This window comes from Aricia agestis, chromosome 15 (genome assembly GCF_905147365.1).
Source record: "Aricia agestis chromosome 15, ilAriAges1.1, whole genome shotgun sequence".
Taxonomy (NCBI): Eukaryota; Metazoa; Arthropoda; class Insecta; order Lepidoptera; family Lycaenidae; genus Aricia; species Aricia agestis.
Genome location: NC_056420.1, coordinates 3,418,062 through 3,440,787, shown reverse-complemented (window position 1 = coordinate 3,440,787; position 22,726 = coordinate 3,418,062). Strand labels below are relative to the sequence as shown.

The following is a 22,726-nucleotide window of genomic DNA, read 5'->3' as shown; positions in this document are numbered from 1 at the left end:
GAATTCGCTGAAATGCTAAAGCATTCCCGCGGATTCCCGCGTCATGAGGACATCCCATTGTTTAGTCTGTATATTTTACTTGACTAGTCCACGCCATTTACCGCAAATTCGGACAGACACAGATTCCCACACAGACGGTACCGGAGAATTCTCAAAAATTCCGCGGTAGACGTCCTATTTTTGGCTCCTACTTAATTTTCGTCTCGTATTTAATTTTCGTATTGTGTGTTGTTGATATAAAGTTCAATATGCTATACACAGTTTTGTTGAAAAAATCGCTTCCGTTCCCCTCCGCAGCGGTATAACTCGTCAAGTCTTTGACTGTAAATAAAATGGTTTAATTTAATAAATTCACTAGTGATTCAATCAAATAGCAGATTAATTCAGATAACTGCGACAGATATACCTAATAATACGCAGTGAAAGTTTGTCGTGAATCAAATTTTTACTCCTTAAGTACAGACTTTTACCTCTACGATTTTATTATATGTACCTACTCATATACAGTATGACTGGTGAGACATGTTCAATACTTAAGGAGAGTACTCGGTACTCGATTCTCATTATAATTATATAATAAAATTAGGTACCTAATTTTTGATCAAATATTCCTTTAAGTAAATTAATCGTGGACTCTGTAAATGGCTGGGCAAGTAGCCGTGGCGGCGTGCGCCATCTATATATCTATGGCCGCTACCCGTCCCGCGCGCGGAGTCCATGCGTTGGGTAAATAATTATTTAACTTTAAGCTACATTTACTGAGTGTATTTTTATAGTTATTATTGTATGCTTAGTAAATAATTTGAAAGAAAGTGATCAATATTTATAATAGCCAAATATCACGTCCTCGACTCTCAAGTATTGAGCATATCTCACCAGTCACCAGACATGCTGTAGAGTAAATAGGTAACTAATATAAAGAAGTTCATCTATTTTTATCAATAATTTAATACTCGTATTGGAATTAAATCCAGTTTTCGATAACATCATTTTTATAAACATTAGCTACAAAATAATATGACAAAACGTAAATAATTGCGAATCACTCCTATGCACGTGCCATCAGAATCTCGTCCAAATGCGCATCAAATAATAGATCCCAGAACGCCATTCTTCTGCGGAAGGGACGAGAGATGACGGTCATGTTGGTGTCTATCTGGAGACACGGTACGGAGTCCGCGGTCAGCGGCGGCCAAGACACCGGCAGCAGCTCAGACTTCACAGGCGTTGGATTCCTGAAATGACAAACCCTTTAGGTGGACCACACTTAGACAGAACGAACCAGTAGGCCGACTTCAAAGATGCTGACAAGTCGGTGCGTTGCACCAAGTGGTAAGGCGAGCACCGGCCGACTACTGCGTGAAACATATTAACTTTTTTTTTATGAAATACGGTTGCAAACGAGCAAACGGGTCACCTGATGGAAAGCAACTTCCGTCGCCCGTGGACACTTGCAGCGTCAGTTGAGCTACAAGTGCGTTGCCCTCCCCTATTACCCTATTCCCTCTTAAAAGTAAGAGGGAATAGGGTAATAGGGGAGGGTAGGGAAGGGAATAGGGGATGATAGAGAAGGGAACAGGGTAGGGCGTGAAACAGCCTATATAACAATATATAGGCTGTTTCACGCCGGTTTTCTGTGAGAACGTGGTATTTCTCCGGTCGAGCCGGCTCATTCATGCCGAAGCATGGCTCTCCCACGTATAAACTAATTCTAAGGGCTTCCACACATACCTGCGAATTCGCATCGCATCGGTAATAAACTGCGTGAAATTTTAATGGTTGTTTTCCCGCAGTAAAATGATTATATCTTAGTAGCACAATAGATTTATGAAGCTTTTTTTATGCAAATCATAAAAAAATTCGACCGGGTCATAGCCGCTCGCGCCTATCGGCATAAAGTTGCCATAGTACGTCATACAAAATATTTTTTATTTAAAAAAAATAACTTGCATTATTCGATAGTACTACTATAGGTAAATCGTTCTGCTGCGGGAAAACAACCACTAAAATTTCACGTTGTAGGTCTTATTTGTAGTATATATTTGAAGCTTGGGAGGAGTCTCAGGATAATTTAGATGTGTATTGCAATCTCTCCAAAGCCTTCGCTTATGTTGATCATGCTACAATGATCAGGAATAGCTCTCAGCCTTTTGACTTCTTACCTCATAAATAGGACTCAAATGCTTGAAGTAAACGATAATAGGTCTAATGGAACTAAAATAAAATTAGGTGTCTCACAGGGATCTATTTTGGGCCCATTTCTTTTTCTCATCTATACAGGGTGCAATTAAACCTACCAGCCAATTTTTTTAGGGCTTAGGTGTCATTAGGAGAGTCCATTTAACCAAAAAAAAGGGTGTTAATTTTTTTACAATGTAATATTGTATGTTAGAAAAAATATAAGTAAATTTAAAGCTAAAAGTGACACAGCACAGTATGAACACCAGAAATAAGCACAAGCTAGATTTGCCGGACTTAGTAAAGTTAGTAATTCTTTTAAATATTAAAAAATAATAATATGGCTAACGATATGTTAAATAATGTGCATATTTAATGTTTTATTTTTTAAATGTCCTATTGATATTTAGCAAACCTTAAAATAAAATAATTTTATACGAATCTTGCGATTTTCCAAATCATCGCTGAATGTAATTTTAGTAAAATCAATTTTAGTACTTAGCCTTACCCGTATTTGACAAAGTTGGCCCATAACGTGGTCACTCGATCGATCATGACTTGTTCTGCTTTATAAGTAGTATCCGGAATAAAATCCGTGGTGAACATGTACCCCAGCTCATCCGAGTGGGTCGCTCCGACTTCAGCTGTTATATTTAAAGCATTTTTCATTCTATTTAGATGCCCATTATAAGAAAACAAGTAGAGATACACACTCGTGTTCTCGTGTTTTGCATACTTGACCATCTGCCGCTGCATCGGGTACACGTAATTATAATCAGAAATCATATCAATCATCGCATATTTATTGATTTCGCGATCTGCGTCGTCCACATAGAAACGATAAACTAAATCCACGAGGTCGCTCTTGCTCCAAAGATTTAAGGTTTCATTCAGATAATTTCGAAATGCATCCCGCAGATTAAATAGTGGTTTCCTAATGGAAACATAGTAATTAAAAATGCCCTCCCGGTCTGTAAATCCGCCTAATATTTTCAATCCATTGACGTTCCATCCGTCGGATAGCTCTGGGTTTTTCGTTATAAACGGCACGACTCCTTCAAATTTTTTTTCGATACACGGCTTCCATACGAACCCCTTCTCTGAAGCTTCAATAACAGATTTGGGACTAGCTGCGGCCAGGAACGATAGAGCGGAGGACGTGTTATTAGTTTTAAAGCCGAGATCACTAGCGATACTGAGGAGCCTCGACGGATCGGAACGGTGAAGGAAGTTCCAGTACGTGTTTGACCCGCTTTGCAGGATGGCCTGCTGGAACAGCCTGGGCCGGTCGGTCAGTAGATGCGTTTCGACCAGCATGGAGCCGGAGCTGTGGCCGCCGAGGGTGAGCTTTTGCGGATCCCCTCCGAACGCGCGGATGTTGTCTCTGACCCACTCAATGGCGGTGTACTGATCCCGGAGACCCTGGTTGCCGGGGATCTCAGGGATGTCCATGCACATGAAACCGTACGGGCCGCTTCTAAAATTAAACGTGATCACTATAATATCGTGCCGCACGAGATATTTAGGTCCGTAACTGTTCGTTAGGCTGTGACCGTATTTAAACATTCCCCCGTATACATAAATATAAGCAGCCTTATTTTTCGTCTCCGATTTCGGCACGAATATGTTGAGTCGGAGGCAGTCGAGGGTGCCGTCGTATGCAGCACTTTTCTTTTTTAAATTAAATACTTCTATGATCTGCGGACACACTGGTGATTCCTCGGAAGCTTCAAACACTTTGTCGAATTTCTCGTGCGGGATGGCCGCCTGAAAGAATTTTTAGTCATAATGCTGAACCAGCCGAATCCGTATTCATCGCATTCGGGATAATTGAAGCCGAAATTGCTAGTTTTATCTTAAATATCAACTATGCATTTTGGAGCATTCATTGCACTTATTTACGATCGGATGAATTGCGACGCTCTCACAATTTTCTACAAGCGTGTACTCACTCCGAAGGGATTGCTGGCGTTGACTCTGGCGTAGGGTATGCCAAGGAACATGACGTAGTCCCCGTCTGGGGCCGGCACACCGCGGATGCTGCCCGCCGGCGCGTGCACTACCAGCGTCCCCTCTCCCACAGCGGGTCGCATCCACACTACCAATATCACTGCATACACCAGCATTATGCCTCGAGAGAATAGAGCCCCTGGCTAAGACGTTTTCTATATCGCTTGTTTCTAGTGGATCAAAATGTATGGTATTGACATGGCAAGAGCCAAATGTCGACTATTATTATCGAACGCTCATGTCAATTCCATACTTTTTTGATCGGGGATTCTATGAAGAATGAAGGAACATATTAGCTAGGGGCTGTGATTACATAAAAACGACATCTTCCACTAAAAACTTGCCGCGAAATGACATAATGTGATTAACATTTTAAATATAGATGAGGACATTAGCAAATCTAAGCAGACTATTAACATTACTTAAGATGCAAACGCATTAAATATAAATAACACTGGTCGGCATAAAAAAGAGAAAAAAAGCGTATATGTGGACTTAATACATAATATGGATAACATCTAATTTCGACGCTATATTCTTTTTTTTGTTTGCGCTAGAATTGATTTATTATACTTGCAGGTAGCAGTATTTGTGAATTTTAATACATATATATCAAATATCAGCGTTCACAAATACTGCTGTTCTGTTCACAGAACACAACAATCTGTCAAGTTCTATCTGTCTATGTTAGAAAGTACCAAAATGTGAATTTGCGAACGCAGTGAATGTTTTGGACAAATGAGCGATGTACAAAAATTTGAAATAAGACGACATATTATTATGAGTTGCTTTCAATATTTTATTTTTGTAAATCAAATTAATCACAATAATATAATAATATAATACTAGATGTCCCGCGCGGCTTCGCCCGCGTAAATTAGGAATTTTACGGAAACCGTACATTTTCCCATAAAAAATAGCTTATGTCCCTACTCACTTCACGTGGTCTACTCTATATCTGTGCCAAATATTGCCATAAATCGTGAGATAAACCCTTTGTCCCGTTTTTCCCACATTTTCTATCTAACACTGAAATATTTTTTTTAGACCATTTTGTTAAAAGCTATGAGAATGATAGTACAGGTGATGCTGTATATACCGGCTCCTCCAATATTTCTCGGCTAAATGACATTGAGTGTCGAAATGAACTTGTGTCTAAAATAGAGAATTCATTGGAGAAAGTCTCTAAATGCCACCCCATTTGCCGTAACTTAGTCCAATTCAACCCCGCCAAGACACAAGTCTGCGCGTTCACCACTAAAAAGTCACCAATTATGGTCGTATAACCTCGTTTTGAGGGCACATCTTTAACCATCTCCCATAGCATTGAAAACTTGGCGTTAACATATCAAGCGAAGTCCAGTTTCGATATTATCTAGACGGTAAAGCCAAGTTAGCCTCAAAGAAGCTTGGTGTTCTTAACTTACAGAGTGAGACAGTACTTCAGTCCGTACCAACGCCTACAACTCTACAAGGCGCAGGTTCGGCCTCATATGGAATATTGTTCTCATCTCTGGACAGGGGTGCCAAAATTCCAACTGCTCCCTCTGGATCGTATCCAACGAAGGGCCGCTCAAATTGTTGACTGCCATAGTTTTTCTAACAGCTTGGACCCCTTGGAATTACGCCGAGATGTAGCTTCACTCTGCATCCTCTATCGGTTGTATCAAGGGGAATACTCTGAGGAATTGTTCGGAATCACACCTGCAACTTTTCGCCATCGTCCCACTCGAAAAATATACCCTCATCACCTAATGGTGATCTGATGATGGGATCCATGAGTAATCGAGGGAACTCCTCTAAATTTATATGGAAACATATGGTGATTTTGGTTTTATGAGAAGCATCCTAAGCATATGCTACCAAAACGTAAGATTTTGCACCAAGATATACTATGGTTCCGAAGATACTAAGAGATTCCTTATAGATACAAGTTTGGGGGTTTAGGCGTTGTTTTAAGAACTGAAAGCATATGCTACTATGCAAATTAGATCATCATCATCATCATCATCATCACTACCACGTCAGGGTCACCAATGTCACAACTCACATAATTCATAATTCATAATCATTTATTTGCCTTGAATGTAGGTTACAAAAGTTCTTACAATATTATAAATGGTACAAACATTCTGCTATAAGTAGCGTACAAATGTTATAATAGTAGAAAACATGCATAGAAAATTAATTAATAAGTTATATAACTAAACAAAATATTCAGTATGTCAAAAATGATTATATCTATATGAAACAAAATATAACTTCTTAATCAAACTTATCTCTACAAATTACAATCTTAGTGTAATAAAAGGTAAGTATGTCGTTTTTTTTTTTAATAAATGTCAATAAATAAGTATTAAATAAATCAAGTAAATAAATTATTATTATAATCTAAGTACTAACTGGAATGAGATTTGAAATAATGAATTCATTAGTACTGTAATAGCCTTTGTCAAGTAAGAAATTAAATATGCGATTTTTGAATGAATTTAATTGTAGTTGCCTTATGTCTTCGGGTAATTTATTATAAAAAGTTATAGCCATAAAATATGCACTGTTTGCAAAAATATTGAGCCTTTTAATTGGAATTTGTAGTTTGTTTCCTCTATATGGCCTTTCGCTTATTACTTTTTTTTTGTCATGAAACAATTCTTTGTGACTTTTAATTTATACTTGAGTATTTCAAACATATATAGGCAAGGTAGTGGTAGTACATTAAGTTTTTTAAATCACGGCTTGCAGCTCTCTAGTCGTCGGGCACCACATATTGCTCTTAAGCAAGCATTTTGTTTTATAAAAACTCTCTGGCTGTGTGCTGAATTGCCCCATAACACAATACCGTATCTTAAAATGGATGATATGTAACCGTGATAAGCTATAACAGCCGCCTTTTCGTTGACATTTTGAGATAAGTTACGCAGTACGTATATAAATCTATATATTTTTGTGCACAATCAATCTGTATATTGTTTCCAAGAAAAGTGTTCGTCCATTTTGATTCCTAAATATGTAGTTTCGTCAGTAAGCGCAATATTAGCACCACTGTAACTTATATTTAAATATACATTTGAACTATTTAATGTCTTGAAATGTATCATATTTGTTTTATCTGCATTTATCTTTAAAGTATTAGTCTCTATCCAATTGGCATTGTCCAAAAAAATCAGATGTACATTTTATTTTTTCGTTTAAAATAGGGTATTTTAAGAATATAAATTAACTAATTTTGAAATTCATTGGCTAGTTTTTACTTAATAAATTTTTAAAGTTTCGCTCTGACGTCATCATCGGCGGCCAATTGACCTCTGCAGTATGTTTTAAATTTCCTTTCAATCTTATTTATAATGCCTGGTTCGTCAAATGCAAGTTCTCATTATTTGAAAGCTGATACGAGAAGCTTACCAAAAGGTCGAATTTATTGCTAATTTAACGCCATTGAAGGTCAAACTAAGGTTAAACATATTTGTTCAAAAATATAAGTAAGTAACTAATGGGTATTTTTTTCGTTTATATACATAAAAACGATCACTGCCCTTATTCCTCGAAATGTTTTTGTAATGAGCAAAATTAAAAAAAATGGACAATCCCCATTATAAATTATTTTTAAGCTCTATTTTTTATTTCTTCATATAAAAGTTCTTTATTATTACTTACGTAAATAATCGTAATATCATCTACATATAAACAATATTTATGCTTTATTATTTTAGGGAAATCGTTTATGCACAGCAAAAATAACAAAGGCCCTAATACACTACCTTGTGGTACGCCATTATATGGATTGTTTGTCATGTATGTCGACATTATGTTACCTGCCCGTTTACCTTCTTTTCTAAAAATTTCTACCGCCGGTTTCCTATTTTTCAAGTAGCTTTTGATCCACTCAAGTGCTTAATAGTTCAGATATTTTGTTACCTATTTTTTTTATTATTTTAGTAGATATTTGGTCAAAGCCAGTAGAATTCGTATCCCTCAAACCTTTAATTACTTTAGTGATTATTGTAGTTTTATAACTTTGGTAACTGGCGATAAAAATATTGTTGTATAGTTATGAGGAATTGAATCATTACTATTTTCATTAAAGCTAACATTTTGTTTATTACATTTACTAATAGAAATAAAAAAAATAAAAATAAAAAATAAAAAATGTTTTATTTCTGAGTAAATTTGAATCAAATTTTTTCAGAATGTCTACCTGATGCCTACCACCGGTTCGGGAACTACCCCGGCGAGAAGAACCGGCGTAAGAAACTCGCATGGGTTCCACTTTTTACCAAAAAAGTGAGAGAAAAATTATTCTTTTAAAATAAAGTTTACAATTTTGTAACTTAATATTATATACAATGTCAACATACATAATTGTAAGTCATAATATAATAATGTAGAAGTAGCCAAGCAAGAAGCCATCCTACTCCCAAGATGTGCCATCTTCTATGAAATCATTGACCTTATAATAAGCTTTGGCACACAAACGCTCTTTGACTACTTTTTTAAATTTATTAATGGAAAGATTTTGAACGTTTTCTGGGATTTTATTGTAAAGGCGTATACATTGACCTTTAAAAGATTTACTGACTTTACTAAGTCTGATCACTGGCATGTCCAGCTTGTGCTTATTTCTAGTATTTCTACAGTGGATGTCACTTTTAACTTTAAATTTATTTATATTTTTTCTAACATATATTACATTATCCAAAATGTATTGAGAAGCAACAGTTAGAATACCAATTTCTTTAAATTTATCTCTCAGAGATTCTAAAGCAGACATTTTATAAATAGAACGTATGGCTCGCTTCTGCAGCACAAATATTGTATTAATGTCGGCAGCGTTTCCCCATAAAAGGATTCCATATGACATCCTACTATGAAAATAACTAAAATATACTAATCGTGCCGTGTCTTCGTCAGAAATTTCTCTAATTTTTCTGACTGCATATGCTGCAGAACTGAGCCTACCTGCTAGATTAGCAATGTGAGGACCCCACTGTAATTTACTATCAAGTGTAATACCTAGGAATACAGTGTTATCTACCAAATTCATCTTCTCATCATTTAATAGCACATTGGTTTGGACTTGCCTAACATTGGGCAAAGTAAACTTTATACATTTAGTTTTACTAGAATTTAAAAGTAAGTTATTAACATTAAACCAATGTACTATTTTTGAGAGAGCACTGTTTACCTCGTCGTAGTTCGACTGTTGTCGCTTCACTTTAAAAATAAGTGAAGTGTCATCAGCAAAAAGCACTATCTCATTATTATTATCCTTTACTAGATAAGGTAAGTCATTTATATAGATGAGAAAAAGAAATGGGCCTAAGATAGATCCCTGTGGGACACCTAATTCTATTTTGGTTCCATTGGACCTTTTACTATTTACCTCAACCCTTTGAGTCCTATTTTTAAGGTAAGAAGTCAAAAGGCTGAGAGCAGAGTCCTTTATGCCGTAGTGGCGCAGTTTCCTGATCAATGTAGCATGCTCAACACAATCGAAGGCTTTGGAGAGATCGCAAAACACACCTAAGGCATCCTGCGACTCCTCCCAAGCTTCAAAAATACTACAAAGAAGTCCTATACCAGCATCCGTTGTGGATCGACCCTTAGTAAATCCGTATTGGTTATCGTGCAGCAAATTATTTGAATTAAAATGCACTAGTAATTGTTTTAAAATAATTTTTTCAAATATTTTACTAAAGGTCGGTAGAATCGATATAGGCCTGAAATTAGTGGGATCCGATTTAGTCCCGGCTTTAAATAAAGGAACAATCTTGCTATGCTTCATCAAGTCAGGAAAAACACCATTTTTTATGCAGTTATTAAAAATCATTGCTAGATGAGGAGCTACGATATCAATTATTGATTTAATAATTTTTGTAGACATGCCCCAGAGATCTGCAGTATTTTTAATATTCAACAATTTAAAGGTATCAATAATATCTCTGGGGTTAATTTCTCTAAACTTAAAATTGACATCACACTCCTTTACATTGTCTCTGAGTAGCTTTTCGGCAGCTTCAGGTGAAGAATTTAAATTTTTAGTCGTTGAGACCGGAATGTCAGCAAAAAACTTTTCAAAGACCGTCGCAACTTCTTGATCATTAGTAATCTTTTTATTTTCAAAGTATAGTTCAAAATCAGAGCTGCGACAGGATACATTTCCAGTCTCACCAGCTATAACCTGCCATGTTGTTTTTATTTTATTTTTAGAGCGTTTAATTTTGTTTTTTATGTACAGGGCTTTAGCAGCTTTGCAAACTTTTCTAAAGGTTTTTGAGTAGTTTTTAACATATGCTTTAAATACTTCACTATTGTTAATACACCTTTCATCATATAGTTCATATAATCTTTTTCTACTAATTTTAATCCCCTTTGTTGCCCATTCAATAAATTTAGTTTTTTTATTACTGTTTCTAACTGTTTTAGAAGTAAATATTGAATTAAATTGAGTTCTTATCACCTTAAATAATTTATTAAAAGCTTCATCAGAGCTGTGTGACCTATCCAATAAATGGATATTTGAATTTAATTTACTTCTAAATAAAATATTTATTAAATTCATCTGCTATTCTTTCAGGATTATTATATATCAAGTCATTGACTTTTATACATTTGATTTCATTAACAGATAAACCTTTATTTTCTATATTTGAGTGTATCACTTCCCAAGCTGCTTTACTTTTGTTTTTAGCTGTATTAATAAACTTTGTGTTACCTATAGATTGTGCTTTAGAAATACATTTTTTTTAATAACTTTGAATACTTTTCATATTTCATTTTGTTAAAATATTTATTGTGTTTTGAGTAAGTATATTGTAAATATAATTTCCTTTTAACCAGACATGATCTTTTCAGTCCTTTAGTTATCCATTTGTTGTTTTTAAGTTTCTTATTTACTACTTTTGATGTTATGATAGGAAAGCACAAATTATAAAAAAGCGTTAATTCACTATGTAATATATTAAACGCCGCATTAGTTTCCTTCTGTTCTAAAACCTCATTGAAAGATAAAGCTAATATACAATTCTTAAATTTAGTAATATTACTATTAGAATAATCCCTCCTTTTTTTTAAATAGTATTCTAATCTATTATTTTTGTTAGAACTCCTATGCTGAATTGTAAAGGAAAGTGTCTGGGCTGTTTCATGATCCGAAAGACCAAGGTAATATGTGTTTGCTGTAGTATTCTCACAATAAGATCTATACATGTTTCCTTTCTTGTTGGTTTTTTAATGTGATTAGTAAGATTGTGATGAGAAAAGATTGAATTAAGTTCCTGAGAAAATTTGTTTACTTTTAGCATATTGATATTCCAATCCCCACACAAAATTATTTTCTTTTTGGCAGTTATCTTAAATTTAAGTAATAGTGAAATGGGAAATGGGAAAGGGCGAGGCTCTGTCGATCCCGCTGACCAGGGTCCACACTTGGGTTTTAACAATTTATTTAGGACTAAGTAGTTAGTCTAGCTATAGTTAATGGTTGGAAATACACTTGTGATATACTCCAATGCCTCTGGTAGCTGCTTTTTCCATTCACTTGGATTTTCTTTGTTTTATTCAACTGATACTCAACAAGCCTTAGGGGCTGTTTCCCCACTTCCTGATAAGTTTCAGATGAAGGATTTGTCAGATAAGTTTCGGATAGGCTATTCACAACTTATCTGCCAGATAAGTTGCGGATACCATATCCGACACTTGTCGGGAAGTCGTGAAACAGCCTGCTAGGATTATATGATATATTTGAAAAGGACATGGAGATTTTATTAACAAAAATAAGTGCATCTAACAAACACATTTTACTTTGTGGTGATTTTTATATAAATATTTTAGACAATAATTCAACCACTGTTAGATTCACTTCTTTGTTAAGATCATATAATTTGACAAATTTGTTTTATGAACCCACAAGGATCAGTGGCAACTCTGCCACATGCATTGATAATATTTTTACCAATATAGACTCCTTAAAGAAAGAAGTCTTAAACATACTAAGCTCTGATCACTGTGGACAACGAGCTATTTTCCCCATGAACAAGAATTTCAAAAAAGTATGTAAAAACAAAAGTACTTGTATTCCAATTAATGATAAACGTATTGAGAAGTTTAGGGGTGAAATTATATCTAAGATTGGAAATTTAGAATATCATAGTAGTCCAGATATGACATTTGGTAATCTTTTCAAATTAATTAAAAACCATTTTGATACTACCTTCACCTCTAAGACAGTTGGAAAAAACAATAAGAGTAAATTTAGTGAATGGGCTACACCAGGTATTATGAAAAGCAGATTAAAACTGTATGAGCTTTATAATGAAAGAACTATAAATCAAAGTGAACACTTTATAAACTATGTAAGATTATATTCAAAAATATTTAAGCAAGTCTGCAGGGCTGCCAAATCTATTCACATTAGAAATAAAATTAAGAATTCAAAAAATAAAGTAAAGACAACGTGGCAAATAATAGCAAGTGAAACTGGAAGAGTCGCCAGTCACAACTCAGATTTTAAATTAAATATAGATAACAAAAATATAACTTCCGACAGTGATGTTGCGACTGCTTTTGAGAAATTTTTCGCTGACATTCCAGTTTCAATTACAAGTAACCTAAAGGACTCTCCTGATGATGCTATATTGTTACTTAAAGAAAATGTAAATGAATGTGATATCGACTTCAGATTTAAAGAAGTAGGTCCTGAAGACATTTTAAAAACTTTCAATTTACTAAATATTAAGAACACTACTGATTTGTGGGGCCTATCAATGAAAGTTATTAAATCTATGATCGATGTTATCGCGCCCTACTTAGCGACTATATTTAATGATTGTATAAAAAGTGGCGTATTTCCTGATCTAATGAAACACAGTAAAGTTTTACCTCTTTTTAAATCTGGTAGTAAGTTGGACCCGTCTAATTTCCGACCTATATCTATTTTACCGACATTGAGTAAAATTTATGAAAAGATAATACTGAATCAATTACTAACGCACTTTAATATAAATAATATTTTACATAATAAACAATTTGGATTTACAAAGGGACGGTCTACTACAGACGCAGGCGTTGAATAGATCAGTAGTATTTTTAATGCCTGGGAGACGTCGCAGGATGCTCTAGGAGTTTTTTGCGATCTCTCAAAGGCCTTTGATTGCGTGCAACACAAAACATTGGTCAGGAAACTCTGTCACTATGGCATAAAAGGCACAGCACTCGCCCTCCTAAAATCGTACCTGTCAAATAGAACTCAGAGGGTTGAGATAAATGGTAAAAAATCTGCTGGTGCAAAAATTGAAATGGGGGTCCCACAGGGGTCTATATTAGGACCCTTCCTGTTTCTTATTTATATAAATGACCTGCCATTCTTAATTAAAGATAAACATGGGATAGTATTATTTGCTGATGATACATCTCTTACATTCAATATCAAACGGCTTAATGCGTGTTATGACGAAGTAAATAATGCTCTCTCAAAGATTGTACATTGGTTTAGTGTTAATAATCTTTTACTTAATAGTAAAAAAACAAAATGTATTAAATTCAAATTGCCCAATGTAAGGCAAACGGAAACCAATGTGCTTTTAAATGGTGATGTTATGGAGCTAGTGGATACAGCTGTATTTTTAGGTATTACACTAGACTCCAAGCTTCAGTGGGGCCCTCATATTGCTGGGTTGGCCGACAGACTCAGTTCAGCAGCATATGCAGTAAGTAAGATTAGACAATTTTCAGATGAAACAACAGCACGTCTAGTGTATTTTAGTTACTTTCATAGTATTATGTCCTACGGCATTTTGCTGTGGGGCAATGCTGCAGATATAAATACAATTTTTGTGCTGCAGAAGCGAGCTGTGCGGGCAATCTACAAGTTGGCCCGTAATACTTCTCTTAGAGAAAAATTTAAGGAAACTGGAATCTTAACTGTTGCTTCTCAATATGTCCTATCAAATGTATTATATTATGTTAAAAAGAATATATATCAATTCACGAAAAATGTATACGCCTTTATAATAAGATCCCAGAAATCGTTCAAAATCTCTCAATTAATAGATTTAAAAAAGTTGTTAAAGAACGTTTGTGTACCAAAGCGTACTATAAAGTTACTGATTTCATGAATGATAGTACACCATGGGAATAAGGTCGCCCCCTGCAGAGCTGTTTCATTATAATATGTATAATAATTGTACACTCGTTGTATTTTATTTAGTCATAATGACACTGTTATTTTATAATGTATATTTTTTTGTAATTTTCCATCTTTTTAGAAAAAGATGGCCCCGTGCGAGTTTCTTACGCCGGTTCTTCTCGCCGGGTTAGTTCCCGAACCGGTGGTAGGCATCTGTGTAGCCCCGACGTTCAGAGAATATTTGAAAAAAAATATTCTGAATAAAAAAATTTGAGTTTGAGTTTGAGCCCTTAAGGTTGCGATTGAATATAGTCGAATATTATGTATGTTTGAACTGGGAAGATTAAGGTGTCTACCCTTGCTCGGAAAGTTTTCTTTACTGAAAGTAATGATAACCCACCAAAAACATAAATGCAAAAATGGAGAGCCAAGTTCCATACAAACATTATTCTTGTCTATGAACTTCGCCGTAAAAAGGATGGAGATCTAAATGAGAGCCAAGTTCTATGGAACATTAAAACATGTAAGTATGTATAGGAACCAAATAACATTATGAACAAATGATTATATTTCATTGCTTTATTGAATATCTATAACAATTGATGTTATTTAAATAATGTGAGATCTTAAACTATATTAGATTTGGCTTGGCTAGTTTTCATCAGAATTAAAATGTTCAATAACTTTATGAAATGACTGATGCGACCCTCACCACAAAGGAGCTACAATTGACTTTGTGGGCTTGTGGTGGAACTCCAAACGCTCGACCCTCAAGACGAAGTGGGTCTTGCTTTAAAGATATATTATTGCACAAACATATAAATAATGATATATTTGTGCTGCAGAAGCGAGCGATACGTTTTATTTATAAGATGTCATCATAATATTAATCCTTAAGAGAAAAGTTTACAGAAATAAATATTCTGACCGTCGCATTTTAATACGTGTTGGATAATGTATGTGAGAAATAATTTCAAAAAGAAAAGCGACAAACATTGTATTAATACTAGAAATAAGAACAAGTTAGAAATACCAGTAATCAGACTTAGCAAAGTGAGCAAATCTTTTTAAAGCCAGTGTATACTCCTATCCAATAGAATCCCGGAAAATGATCAAAATCGTACTATTAATAAACTTAAAAAAGTAGTAAAAGAACGTTTGTGTCTGAAGCCTATTATAAATTCAATGATTCTATAGATTACACCTTAGCTCGGGAATGGGATGGCCCTATAATAATTATATTAGATCATATGGCATAATATTTTTTGAAAATAACAATTTTCCATCTTTACAAACTAGACAGTAGACAAGTAAATAAATCATATCAAATAAATCAAGCTATCAAAATTTCGTCTAAATGCGCATCAAAGAATAGATCCCAGAACGCCATTCTTCTGCGGAAGGGTCGAGAAATGACGGTCATGTTGGTGTCTATCTGGAGACACGGCACGGTGTCCGCGGTCAGTGGCGGCCAAGACACCGGCAGTAGCTCAGACTTCACAGGGGTTGGAGTCCTGAAATGACAAGCCTTTTAGATGGATACTATAACGCTTTTCCTGTCATGCGTGTCACCATCCGTGCGTGGATCTGGTTTGCTTGCGGGTGACAACATGCTCGTGGCCGCGCGCGTGTTGCGCGCATTATATTATGAAAACATCGAAGAAAATATGATAATGCTGGTAAATTGCATGCGGATTAGATCTGCTCAAGGGCAGTTACCCGCATGTCAGGAAAATGATGGACACTATGATAATATTGTCTCTCAGCCAAACATAAATTGCCCATCTAGTTTTTAATATGACTAAAAATATGTTAAATAATGTGCATAGTTAATTATTTCCTCAATGTCCTCAATTGATATTTACCAAACCTTGAAATAAAATTAATTTTATACGAATCTTCCGAGAAATTTTCCCAATCATCGCTGAATATTATATTTTAGTAAAATCAATTTTAGTACTTAGCCTTACCCGTATTTAACAAAGTTGGCCCATAACGTGGTCATTCGGTCGATCATGAGTTGTTCTGCTCTATATGTAGTATCCGGAATAAAATCCATGGTGAACATGTACCCCAGCTCATCCGAGTGGGCCGCTCCGCCTTCTGTTATATTTAAAGCATTTTTCATTCTATTTAGATGACCACTATAAGAAAACAAGTAGAGATACACACTCGTGTTCCTGTGCTTTGCATACTTGATCATCTGTCGTTGCATCGGGTACAAGTGACTATAATCAGAAATCATATCAATAATTGCATATTTATCTATTTCGCGATCTGCGTCGTCCACATAGAAACGGTGAACTATATCCAGAAGGTCGCTCCTGTTCCGAAGAATAAAGTTTTCTTTGAGATAATTTCGAAATCCATCCCGCTGAGTGAATAGTGATTTCGCAATGGGATAATGATAAATAAAAATGCCTTCCCGGTCAGTGAATCCACCCAATATTTTCAATCCGTCAATGTTTCTTCCGTCGGATAGCTCCAGGTGTTTCGTTATGAACGGCACAACTCCTTCGAATTTTTTTTCGATACACGGAATCCATACGTACCCCTTCTCTGAAGCTTCAATAACAGATTTGGGACTCGCTGAGGCCAGGAACGATAGAGCAGAGGACGTGTCGTTAGTTTCAAAGCCGAGATCACTAGCGATACTGAGGAGCCTCGTCGGATCGGAACGGTGAAGGAAGCCCGGGTACATGTTGGACCCGCTCTGCAGGATAGCCTGCTGGAACAGCCTGGGCCGATCGGTCAGCAGGTGCGTGTCGACCAGAATGGAGCCGGAGCTGTGGCCGCCGAGGGTGAGCTTTTGCGGATCACCTCCGAACGCGCGGATGTTGTCTCTGACCCACTCGATGGCAGCGTACTGGTCCCGGAGACCCTGGTTGCCGGGTATCTCGGGGATGTCCGTGCACATGAAACCGTACGGGCCGCTTCTAAAATTAAATGTGACCATTATGATATCGTGCCGCACGAGATATTTAGGTCCGTAGATCTCCATTAGGCTGTGACCGTATTTAAACATTCCCCCGTATACATAAATATAAGCAGCCTTGTTTTTCGTCTCCGATTTCGGCACGAATATGTTGAGTCGGAGGCAGTCGAGGGTGCCGTCGTATGCACTTTTGCGTTTCTTTTTTAAATTAAATTCTTCCTTGAGCTGCGGACATACTGGCGATTCCTCGGAAGCATCAAATACTTTGTCGAATTTCTCGTGCGGGATGGCCGCCTGAAATAATTTTTAGTCATAAATCATAATGCTAAGCCAGCCGATTCCGTATTCATCTCATTCGGGATAATTGAAGCCGAAATTGCTAGTTTTATCTTAAATATCAACTATGCATTTTGGAGCATTCATTGCACTTATTTACGATCGGATGAATTGCGACGCTCTCAGAATTTTCTACAAGCGTGTACTCACTCCGAAGGGATTGCTGGCGTTGACTCTGGCGTAGGGTATGCCAAGGAACATGACGTAGTCCCCGTCTGGGGCCGGCACACCGCGGATGCTGCCCGCCGGCGCGTGCACTACCAGCGTCCCCTCTCCCACAGCGGGTCGCATCCACACTACCAATATCACTGCATACACCAGCATTATGCCTCGAGAGAATAGAGCCCTGGCCAAGACGTTTTCTATATCGCTTCTTTCTAGCGGATCAAAATGTATGGAATTGACATGGCATGAGCCAAATGTCGACTTTTATCGAACGCTCATATCAATTCCATACTTTTTGGATCGGCGATTCTATGAACAAGCGATAAGGAACGTGTTAGCTAGGAGCTGTGATTACATAAAAACGACATCTTCCACTAAAAACTTGCCGCGAAATGACATAATGTGACTAACATTTTAATAAGGACGAGGACATTAGCAAGTTTCTTACTAAGCAGACTATTAATATTAAGTACAGGTATTATAATATCTTATTTTGAAACCAAAAATACAAGTTCAAATGACGTATAAAACGTGACCTCTAATTGCCAAGTTTGAGTAAACAGAACTGACGACTAAAACTGCATAATATATTTTAGAGTGGACGCCACTGCCAGAGGTAAGTGAGTATGCAAAATATGCGTGACGAATTTCGCCAACGGACTTAAGGCGACACCTTGATAATTTGGCTGTAGCGATATCGATTTTTCTCAGCAATGACTAAAGCTAAGAAATTAAAGTTCATTGTCAGTAGTCATCATGTCTTTGTCTTTGAATTACCCATAGCATAACACGATTGATCAACTTTTATAATACAGAATAATTATTCAAAAAGACCTCTGTAAAAAAAGGGATTATAATTTTGCCAACAGAGGAGAGTGATATACAGAGTGTAACAAAAACTAGTGATAATACTTTAGGGTGTGTACATGTTCCTTGTAGAGAGTTCACTGTGAAAGTAGCAGCTCTGAAAGACGAATATTTTTTTTCACTTTTGTATGGGCAAGGGCCCGAGCGTCACGAGTTTCCCCATACAAAAGTGAAAAAAAAATTTGGTCTTTCAGCGCTGCTACTTTCACAGTGAACTCTCTACAAGGAACACGTACACACCCTAAAGTATTATCACTTGTTTTTGTTACACCCTGTATAGATTGGTTCAAGCATACACTCTACTCTGCCCATAACTTATATGAAATATATTAATTATGGTTTTTAAATTACGCGACAAAAACCATTTTGTCGCTTACGCCCTTTCCATTTCTTGCTGTTCCATTTCTTGTTTTCTGTGAGAGGTCGGGCCGGCCTCTCATAGAAAACAAGCAGTGTAAAACATATCCAATACGGTTTTTTACTTTAACGCGGCGTCACCTTCGCCTCTAGTACACCCACGCTGCGAAATATCTGCGAAACAACTGCGAAACTGTAATAGAGCGAGATGCAATATAACGCATTGTCGTGTGACGGATGAGACAGTAAATTGGTTCGCCGCTGTTTCGCAGTTCGCAGCGTCGGTGGACTAGAGGCGTAAGTGAAGAAAAGTTTGAGACGCTCCCCCTACGGAATGTACGGTACGGTACGGATGCCGTAATTTACCATTTTTAGAGCCTTATTAACGCATAATTTGAAAGCTACAAAATTTTAATAAAAATACAGCAATTATCTTCAGTATACGAACGTTTTTTTCATAGTTATTAATTTTATATTTTTGGCTTGTATGGTCATAAGATCAGCTTCCAAAGTAATACAAATTTATTTAAATTCAAGCATACATTTAGTATCTCCCTAGTATTTACAAATTACGTTTATTTGAAACACACGCCAATAGATCGACAATTCCATGAACTACATACTGGTCGTTTGAATTTTTTTAGGTCAATTTTGAAATATGATAAGTAAAAAAAATAGGATTTCGGCGCGATCTCGGCAACGCGGAAAATGTATGGTCAAGGTCGTTTGCTCAGGGGATGGCCTTAAGGGCCGTTCACACCGGATCGGCAGCGGCCGGCAGCGGCGCGAACTGCGAAGAGGCGCGGCGAGGCGCGGCGAGGCCGGCAGAGGCGGCTCGCGTCGCCGCGGGCGGCCGCTTGTGGACGCTCGTAGCCGCTGGCGGCCGGCCGCGCGCTACCTCCAGAGCGCCGCACAGTGGATCGAAAATCGAGTTTCATAGACATAGAAACTTGAATTTCCAGATGTCATTTTTTGGGCTGAAATATGTTCTCCTAGTTGTTAATTACATAATAAAATGTAAAAAGACTCATCTACGTGTAATAATAAGGGAGTAATAATTTTTAGATAGATATCTGGGGAGTTTCAAAAAAATAATACAACAGCGATTTTGGCATGTCCTTGATTTTAATAATTATTTTATTAAAAACTTTGACCATTATTGGTAATATATGTATTTATTTATAAAGTAATTGAAAGAGTGTCCATTGGTACTTTTTTTGGTTATTTAAAAACTTAATTCAAATAGAAAGAAGAAAGAAATTATGGTGATATAATGTATCAACCCTCTCTTTTTCCAGAGTCCCCAGTAACAATTTAAAACTTCCAACTGAATTAAATTAAATTGTCTGGAACTACTTGACATATTCTATTGTTTTTTTGTTAAGTGATCCGTGTTCTTTACTTTCATAAAAAAAATGTAACTCCCTTATTATTACACGTAGCTGCGTCTTTTTACATTTTATTATGTAATAACAACTAGGAGACCATATTTCAGCCCAAAAAAATGACATCTGGAAATTCAAGTTCTTATGTCTATGATACTCGATTTTCGATCCACTGTGCACCGCGCGTCCGTCGGCGGAAAGTGCTCGCGGCACCTCGCGACACCTCGAGGCGCCTCGCGAGGACGCGCGCGGTCGCGGGAAGCCGCGAGCACTTTCCGCCGACGGTCGCGCGGCGCCTCGAGCCCTTTCTGAAGTTTTCAAGCGATACTAGTAGTTATAAGTAATATAATATAATATCTATGGACGCTTCACACCACGTCAGTCTGGCCCCGTGCTAAGTACCTAAAGGACTTGTGTTACAGGTACCAGACAACGGAAATATATTTAATACTTTTATACTATACATATATTTGAGATTTTTATTATATCATACACATATTTAATACACATCCAGACCCGGGAACATTGAAAACTTTTTGTTCCGTCGGCGGGATTCGAACCCGCGACCCCCGGCTTGAGTTACCAACGCGCTCACCACTGAGCCACAGAGGTCGTCAAAAAAAAAAGTATGTAAATAAAGTTTAAAATTATTTCACACTAAAAGTGCTCTTCGCGCAGCGGCGCGATCCGGTGTGAATTGGGCCTAAAGAATAATGATGGCGATAGCGCGCCGCGCTGCTATTTAAACGAATCGTCACATAGTATTGCTTGTGATATCGATATCGCGATATAACGGCCAAACCGCTCGATCGCGCGGACGCATATTAAGTATATTAAATCCAGCCTTATGCTAAGTACTGACATGCGGTTTTGCTCGATAGTTTTACTCCAAATCGAGTATATAAATTACTATGTGGACCGCAAAACTGACAGCTCGAAGGCTCGCATCGAGCCGGTTTGATGGAATATATCGATTTAGAATAAAACTATCGAGCAATGCTGAATGTGTGGACGAAAGCCCGACCCGCGGGTTTTGCTCGACGTCATGGCTCGATCGAGCAAAACCGTAAGTGAGTACTTAGCTTTACATACAATAGGGATGTTGACAAGGACAAAAATTAGCCGATTTTTTAATAAAATAAAGATATACAGGTTGTAACAAAAACAAGTGATAATACTTTAAGGTGTGTACGTGTTCCTTGTAGAGAGTTCACTGTGAAAGCAGCAGCGCTTATTTTTGTTACATTTATAAAAAATAAGCACTTGTAAAATTTCAACTTTATAACTTTTTTTGCTATGCAACTTCAAAGTTGGATAGTAGAGTAAATTTTTTTTTATGAATTTTTTAATATATGTATTCCATTAACTTTGACAATTTTAAGCAACTTTTTTTTATAAAACCACCTTTGATAAACGCAATAATTAATATAGCTATCGATCAAAGTTCTCCCGCGATGCCTACAAGCTACTCTACGGTGACGTCATCATAACATAATCGAGTAGCAGTTTGTATGGATCATTTCAGGCAGGCAGGCAGGCTATTTTATGAAAAAGTTGGAAAGTTTTTTAGCTAACACAGAAATAATTCTTCCACCGATGTTTCTATTTGGGACAGATCCTTTAATTACCACCAAGAAAAAAAATGACTATTTTGCTTTATCTTATTTTGTAGTAGCAAAACCGCTCGTTAGCGCAAACGCATATAAATAAGCAGTACCTTTGTGTCGTCTTTTATGTATTTTTCTTGTGTACAATAAAGAGTTAAATAAAAATAAATCGAGTCTATGGGGTTTTTCCTTTACCCTCACCATTTTCTACGTTTCATTACCTTTCTCCTATATCGTGACTACTCTCCAGGGTGACTTTGTCCTTCCAAGGGCCCAAAATAAATCTTGGGTGTGGTGAAAATTAATTACAATCTCAGCCCTTTCGTAACTTGTGATTTAAGGCTTACTCAATCCCAAGGCACACCTATGTCTCCCAAATAGTGATGCGCCAATATAGAAAGGAAATCAGGTACAGGCAATGAACAAACTCGGATTGAATTCGGATTATACAATTCGAGTTGGCAGTAACGAATAAAATGTAATACTTACAAATTATCATATTTTTACCGACTGCGGCGGTTAATTTGTTAGGCTACGTATGTAGGTTGGATCCGCGTTCCGTTTCCAAAAATCCGTTTAAAAATAAGTTTCTTTTTTCTTTTAAGCAGCAATGCAGGTTGTTCATTTTCCATGAAATAAATTTTATTTTCATAATATACTGTATGATATTTTAGTCTGCATCCAAGTTCTCTGATAGTATAATTTTTCATACGTCGTCGGCATCATAATATTATGGTCAACTAGCTATTTGACCGAGCTTTGC

The 22,726-nt window shown here is 36.6% G+C and overlaps 1 protein-coding gene across 1 annotated transcript; it reads right to left on the bottom strand.

The window, feature by feature from the left end:
* Positions 1-1,026: 1,026 nt before the first annotated feature.
* On the bottom strand, positions 1,027-17,921 carry LOC121734445 (esterase B1-like). The gene is made up of 4 exons (XM_042125057.1): positions 17,733-17,921; positions 16,864-17,540; positions 16,282-16,635; positions 1,027-1,235 (listed from the first exon to the last, which is right to left on the bottom strand). Exons 1-4 carry the CDS (start codon positions 17,904-17,906, stop codon positions 1,049-1,051), a joined length of 1,392 nt encoding a protein of 463 aa, XP_041980991.1. The 5' UTR covers positions 17,907-17,921; the 3' UTR covers positions 1,027-1,048.
* Between the last annotated feature and the right edge of the window lie 4,805 nt (positions 17,922-22,726).

Coding starts and splice junctions, on each gene's coding strand:
- LOC121734445 (XM_042125057.1), bottom strand. CDS start 17,906: ATGCTGGTGTATGCAGTGATATTGGTAGTGTGGATGCGACCCGCTGTG. Junction 17,541..17,732: donor ACGCCAGCAATCCCTTCGGA/GTGAGTACACGC, acceptor AAATTATTTCAG/GCGGCCATCCCGCACGAGAA. Junction 1,236..16,281: donor GCCAACTTTGTTAAATACGG/GTAAGGCTAAGT, acceptor TTGTCATTTCAG/GAATCCAACGCCTGTGAAGT.